Source organism: Cupressus sempervirens, chromosome 10 (genome assembly GCF_028749045.1).
Source record: "Cupressus sempervirens isolate cs-2001-9-10 chromosome 10, ASM2874904v1, whole genome shotgun sequence".
NCBI lineage: Eukaryota > Viridiplantae > Streptophyta > Pinopsida > Cupressales > Cupressaceae > Cupressus > Cupressus sempervirens.
Window position 1 is genome coordinate 969718341 of NC_143127.1, and position 7762 is coordinate 969726102.

Consider the following 7762-nt stretch of genomic DNA (forward strand, 5'->3'; position numbering starts at 1 on the left):
TTAACCCTAACATTAGTTTCAATCCTACCATGATATGAACCCTAATATAGACTTCACCTTGATCCTTACCCTAATCTTAAGTCTAATTAAACCCTGACTAAAACCTAATCTAAATGATATATCTAACTATAATCCTAACTGTAACTATCATACAACCCAATGCTAACCCTCATGTATATTTAATCCCTAATCTTAACTCTAAATATTCTATAAACTCTAGAATTGACCTTGATTCTAACCATAACCCTAAAATCTAAATTGTAACCATAGCACGAAAGGTGGGGACCCCCACTACGTGGCACAATTCTAGGTCTTGGAGCCTCGCGAAAGCACTATAGAGTGAGGAAATGTCAGAAAGGTGACATGTGGTAGCATGACACAATTCTGGGCTTTAGAGCATTGAAGAAACAATGCAGCGTAAGGAGGCACTAGAATGGAGACTCATGGAAAGAAGAGGAAAGACTTTCATGTCGCTGGTAGAAAACTACGAAAAGAGATAACATGATGTGTTAACCTCCCACAAAAAATGCAAGGTTGACCACAAGGGGGAATTTGGTTTCCCCAAAAATGAATGATGGTCATCGATGAAGGTCTTCCTCTCGAAATAGACGGCATAGATGCATTGTGAATCCTCACCAATGAAGGATTAAGTCACAACCATCGATGTAGATTCTCCCCTCAAAAAGGATGACTGAGATGCAACGAGGAAACTCCTCCCAATGAAGGATTAAGTCACATTCGTCGATCAAGATTGGCTTTATTTCCAATGGATGACTAAGATGTAGTGAAGAGATCCCTCCCAACAAACAAAGCAGCTAGCACAAAAGGTGTGAACCCCCTCCATGTGGCACAATTTTGGGTCTCAAAGACTCATGAAAGCATTGTGGAGTGAGGAAATGTTGGAAAGGCAATGCATCGTAGCATGATGCAATTCTGGGCTTCAGAGAATTGAAGAAACAATGTAGCATGACGATGCATCAGAATGGAGATGCATGGCAGCATCTTGTGCAATTCTAGGCTTTAGAGTGTTTCGAAGACACTAGCGTATAAAGAAACGTTAGAATGGGAATGCATGGCAACATCTTGCACTTTTGGGAAGATGGGAAGATAGCTCGCAAAGAAATAAGAGTTATCGAATCTCGCAGCATGAATCAACCTGACCAAGAAAAAATGATCCAGCGTGGTCAATGAAGAAACCGAGCCAACACAAAATGTTAGCCGCCAACTTTAGTGATGTTAACCCTCTGCAAAGAACCTATCCCATTTAAGGTCTCTCAGATCAGACATCAGTGATGGGTTGAATAGGGGGAAAAAATAGCACACAATGCCCTCCTAAATGAAATTCTAAATGTAATACTAATAACCGTGGTCCTACTTCTTTCCCTAACCTTATCCATGAGCGTGGAAATATACATATTATTATATAGGGCACCTTATATAATAATAAATATAATCTAAAATCCCAACCCTTACTCCCCTCCTAACTATAACTGTGACCATAAGAAAACTTCTAAATATAACCCTTCCTCTAACTCTAACCCTAACCCTAACCCTAACCCTAACTATAATTGTAACCCTATCCCTACCACTAACTGTAACCCTGAATCTAACTCTACCATAATTGGACTTTAACCCTAACTATAACTGTAACCCTAAACCTAACTCTAACCTTAACCGTAACCATAACCGTAACCCAAAACCTAACCCTAATTGTAGCTAGAATTCTAATACTCTGTCTACCCCTAACTCAAACTATAGCCCTAACTATAACTCTAACTCTAACCCTAACTCATATTCTAACCCTAAACCTAACCCTAACCCTAACCCTAACCCTAAGCCTAAGCCTAACCCTTTGTCTAACCCTATCTCTAACCCTAACCCTAACCCTAACCCTAACCCTAACCCTACCCCTAACTCTAACCCTAAATCTAACTCTTGCTATAAATCTAACTCTACCATAATTAGACTCTAACCCTAACCCTAACTTTAATCCTGACTGAAACCCTAACTCTAACCTTAACCCTGACTCAATCCCCTTACCCTAACCTTAACATTGATATAACTCTCTCTATATATAACCCTAACTCTAAATATAAACCTAACCCTAACCCTAACACTAACCCTAAATCTAACTCTAACCCTAACTGTAAGCGTAACCCTACCCCTACCCATAACTCTAACTGTAAATCTAACTCTACCATAATTGGATTTTAATTTTAACCCTAACCCTAACTCTAACCCTAACTCTAACCTTAACCTTGACTCAAAACTCTAACCCTAACCCTAACTCTAACATTATCCCAACTGTAAAATTAACTCTATTGGTAACTCAAACCCTAAACCTAACCCTAACTCTAACCCTAACTCTAACTCTAGCTCTAGCTCTAACCCTAACTCTAACCATAACTCAAACTCAAACCCTAAATCGAACCCTAATCCTAACCCAAATTATAATGCTCTGTCTACCCCTAACTCAAACTATAACCCTAACCCTAACTCAAACTCTAACCCTAACTCATACTCTAACCCTAAACCTGACCCTAGCCCTAACCCTAACCCAAAACCTTACCCTAACCCTAACCCTAACCCTATCTATAACCCTAACCCTAACCCTAACTCTAATCCTAATCTTAACCCTAATTCTAATCCTAACACTAACCTTAACCCTACCCCTAACTCTAACCATAAATTTAACTCTACCATAATTAGAATCTAACCCTAACCCTAACCTTAACCCTAACTTTGTCCCTAACCATATATCTACGTATGACTATAACATTTTACATTACAATATCCCAAAAATAAAATATATTTTTTTATCTAAATTAAACTCCTTATATTAAATTTAAAATAATATTTGACTCAAACCTTAACCGTAACCCTAACCTTAACCATGAGCATTACTCTAACCCTAACCTTAACCATAAACATAACTCTACGCATAACTCTAACCCTAATTCTAACTCTACCATAATTGGACTCTAATCTTATCCCTAACCCTAACTATAAGCATAACTCTAACCCTAGCCTTAACCATGAGCATAACTCTAACTCTAGATCTGACTCTACCATAATTGGACACTAACCCTAACCCTAACCTTAATTTTGATCCTAACTCAAGCCCTAACCCTAACTCTAACCTTAACCTTGATTCAAACCTTAACCCTAACCCTAACCCTAGCCTTACTATAACCCTAACCCTAATCATAACCATAACCATAACTCTAACCCTAACCTTAACCATGACCATAACTCTAACCCTAACCTTAACCATAAACATAACTCTAATCTGAACCTTAACCATAACTCTAATGATAACCATAACCACAATTCTATCCTTGACCTTAACTATAGCTCAAACCCTAACCCTAACTCCAACCCTAACCCTAATTCTATCCCTAAGGTTAACATTAACTGTAATGTTAACTTTGTCCCTAACCATATATCTACGTATGACTATAACATTTTACATTACAATATCCCAAAAATATATATATATATATATATATATATATATATATATATATAATTCCTTATATTAAATTAAAAGATATATTTGACTCAAACCCTAACCCTAACCCTATCCCCACTATAACCCTAACCATAACCATAATGATGACTCTAACCCTAACCTTAACCATGAGCATTACTCTAAACCTAACATTAACCATAAGCATAACTCTTCCCCTAACTCTAACCCTAACCTTAACCATGATCATTACTCTAAACCTAACATTAACCATAAGCATAACTCTACCCCTAACTCTAACCCTAATTCTAATTCTACCATAATTGGATTCTAACCCTATCCCTAACCCTAACTATAAGCATAAGTCTAACCCTAGCCTTAACCATGAGCATAACTCTAACTTTGGATTTGACTCTACCATAATTGGACTCTAACCTTAACCCTAACCTTAATTTTGATCCTAACTCAAACCCTAACCCTTTAAACTCTAACCTTAACCTTGACTCAAACCTTAATCCTAACCCTAACGTTAGCCTTACTATAACCCTAACACTAACCCTAATCATAACCATAACCATAACTCTAACCCTAACCTTAACCATGACCATAACATTAACCCTAACCTTAACCATAAACATAACTCTAATCTAAACCTTAACCATAACTCTAACAATAAACATAACCATAACTCTATCCCTAACCTTAACCATAGCTCAAACCCTAACCCTAACTCCAACCCTAACTCTAATGCTAACCCTAACCCTAATTCTATCCCTAAGGTTAACATTAACTATAATGGTAACTTTGTCCCTAACCATATATCTATGTATGACTATAACATTTTACATTACAATATCCCAAAAATAAAAAATATTTTTTTAATCTATATTAACCTCCTTATATTAAATTTTTAAAAATATTTTGAAGCATAATTTTATAGTAACTTCATACAACTCTAATTAACAATTTAATATAACCTTATTAAAATAAAAAATAAAAAGTAAATATTTTTCCTATTGCGCCGCGACCGCCACTAGCTATATATACCTCTATATATATTACGTCGAGAGTAATCGTTCTCTAGGTGCCTATTTTTATTTTCATTAATCCCAACTTCAATTAAAATAACTTTGGGATTAAATAAAAATAAGCACCTCGAGAAAGATTACTCTCTGGAAGTATATATAGCTAGTAGATAAATCCTTTACCTATAATAAAACTCAAAAGTTGCACAGGGTGTCTTTAAAATGTAGTGACATCTATTACGTGGACAAACGAAACTGTAAGAGATTCGTTTTAATTTAATGTACGCACAAATTATGTGCTTGCAGAGTTCCTTTCGATTTCTTCACACGTGCAACAGGTCAGAAAGATATATTTAGCCCACTCAGAGCTAAGCAAAATTGTAACTTACTTGTAGTCCAAGTTTTAGATGATTTTTTTCTTAACTATAAAAATAATTATGCTACCCATTAACGATGTTTGTAATTATCAATGGTGATGACTTGGATTAACTCTCTTTGAAATGATTTGACATAAATAAATAATTATTTTTGATCTACCATATTATTCAGAATGTAAAGAAACATCTCCGATCATCTCTAAATTTGCAATGCTAACATGCATTCATTTAATTATGCTCCCCGTTACATATTCCCCTGGTTTCTACCAATCTCTTAAATTGATTTAATTACATCATATAATTTTTCAGTTTCCATCATATTATTATACCAGTGGAGGGGATCAGATTGGAAATTTGTTCCTCCCCGTTGGCCTGCATTATCTGAACTCGGCCCAACGAGTCAAATGAAAGTGCGAAAATAAGGAAGCCGTACACAGAATTGTTGAGATGTAGTAAAATATTATCCCGTCACGTGGACTAGCTACACTGTAGATGACTTGCAAATAACTTGTTCTATCTGAACATGAGCTCGAATTATGTGCTTAAACTTCCACAAGTCAAATAAAACACAAGGAACAGGTCAAGGACATATAGCTACTCAGAGCCGAGATATATAACAGAAACATATCGTTATCATTGATATTAGTATAAGGTAATGGCTTACGTTTACATTACTCGACGAGAAGGCGGGTGGCGACAAAACCACCTCTGCAACTCACAACTGTGAATGACGAAGTACAAAATGATTACCAGTCGTTTCGGGGGCGGGTAGCACTGTAAATAGCAGCCACCGCGGCGACCCCAAACGCATTACAACAACACGGCACAGCGGCTAAGTAAAACAAATCAACTCACGGGGGGCCAAGCTCTTTTAAAATCGATATATGGATCCCGTCGATCGACACAAAGAAAAAACAAGGAACTACTTTAGCTAGAACGAAAAACACAGTTTAAAACTGGGAGCCGCTAAAAGTCTGGCCAAATTGCCAGCCAGACGAAGCCACGTTATACGAAGTAACAGTCCTTCCATCGCTGGTGGTGACCTTGAATGACAGACTCTGCCCATTGAGGTAACTGTTGCTCTGCCAGTTTTGGCCCCAGTTCCGTGACATATCCTGCCATCCGCTACCAGAACCCTTTATCGAAACCGCTTGTACATCTCCGGCTCCTCCGACGTTGGTGATCAGAACCAGGTTGAAGTATGAGTGGCCATTAATGGTGAACCGAATTCCTCCCTTCCTTTGACAGGCCACCCTACAAAACAGAAACACCCAAAACATTAGCCCTCAAATAACCCCCAAAATAAACCCCAAATCACAGAAATTGAAAAGGAAGAGGCCGGGGGAGCTTGAACTCACTCACCTTCTGTACATGACGGGCACAATGCCGGCTTTGAACTTGGCAATGTTCTGGAAGATGGGCTGCGAGAGATCGAAATGCTCCAGGGGAGGATTGCACCATCCGCCATTGTCATTGGGCAGAGCATTGTTCGGCGGGCAGAAATTCGTTGCAGTGACAACGATTGAGCCGGAAAGACACCATTGCGCGTCGTTATTGCACTTGATTTCGTAGCACGCTCCGCAGCTCAAGCCATTGTTGAACAGAGCAGTGCTCAGAGCTGCTGTGCTCGTTCCGTAGCCTTGGCTGTAAAGATTTCCATAGCCGCAAGCCCCACCTGCAATGCAAATACCAGTTAAAACCCCTTTCAAACCAAAACAATACCACTTGTAAAGCTTCCCAAATGCCGGATTTCCAAGCAAATACAACACAGAAAATGATGAAATGTTCACTCACCCATTGTTCCAGATGCATCGCTGCCTCCATAGAAGGTAGCGTGGGCATTAGTCCAGTCTGAAGCACGGGCCAACACAGACATACACAAAAAAACAACAAGCCCTAAAAGAGCCATTTCCTTCTCTACTGCAGAGGAAAACAAATAAAACCCAGCGCAAAGCAAAGGAATTCAAAACAGCTAAAGCGTCGGGTCAACGAAGGATATGGAACGGTGAAATAGACGGAAGAGAGGTGGAAATAAATAGAAGAGACGGGGGAACATGTGTGGGATCCACAATCTTCTAACTGCCGGTGTGAGGAGAACCAACCGAACACCCCGTGACAGAAAACGGTTTGTTTGGTGGGGCCCGCCGACGGCGAGGGATATGATTGTACCGGACTTCGAAACCTTTACAGCAATTCCACTTGCCGTGCGGGAACGGTTTTCCCTCGCAAAGTCGCACCGACGGGCGCGAAAGTAGAAAATGTTAAGCTAATTAAGTAGCGACCATGTGACCAAAGGCCCCCACTCCCCGCCGGGATTTCGGCCCTCCGCATCTGCCGCTTCAAACTTGAGCCGCTAACTTTTTATTTGTTACACAAATAATATTTTATGCTCGGCTCAATCTTCACCGATAAAGGGGTTTTGGAGTACCGATGATGCTGACTCCTGAGAATTTGTTTTACCTGAGCTCCTTTGGATTTTTCAACTGACAAACCAAGGAAGTTTGCCAATCTAAGATCTTGTGATGCACGAAAATTGTTAATTAATTATTATTATTAGTCCCTGCCTATAGATAGGCAGGGTACTAGTGTTTTTGGTTCTGGTCACCAATTAAATTTTATGAGCAAAGTCTACATATTGCTAAAGTTTACAATGATTTATTTTTAAATGAATTTTTAAATATTAATTCTTTATTTGTGATTGGCTGATCTTGTTTTGTAGGGATAATATTCAATTTTCTCCAACAAAAATTCAAATATTTTTCTACCATTAATTAATGAATGCATAAATTACAACTTTATCTTTTAAACATTTGTGACAAGTGGATTAACTTTTAAAAGATAATCATTTTATCTTCCACCTCACAAATAAATGTCTAATCAATATTAATTTT

General features: G+C 38.3%; 1 protein-coding gene across 1 annotated transcript; it reads right to left on the reverse strand.

The window, feature by feature from the left end:
* Positions 1 to 5483: 5483 nt before the first annotated feature.
* LOC149537213 (expansin-A10-like) lies at positions 5484 to 6878 on the reverse strand. Its single transcript, XM_089807372.1, has 3 exons — positions 6666 to 6878; positions 6234 to 6546; positions 5484 to 6125 (listed from the first exon to the last, which is right to left on the reverse strand). Exons 1-3 carry the CDS (start codon positions 6778 to 6780, stop codon positions 5822 to 5824), a joined length of 732 nt encoding a protein of 243 aa, XP_089663498.1. The 5' UTR covers positions 6781 to 6878; the 3' UTR covers positions 5484 to 5821.
* Positions 6879 to 7762: the final 884 nt, after the last annotated feature.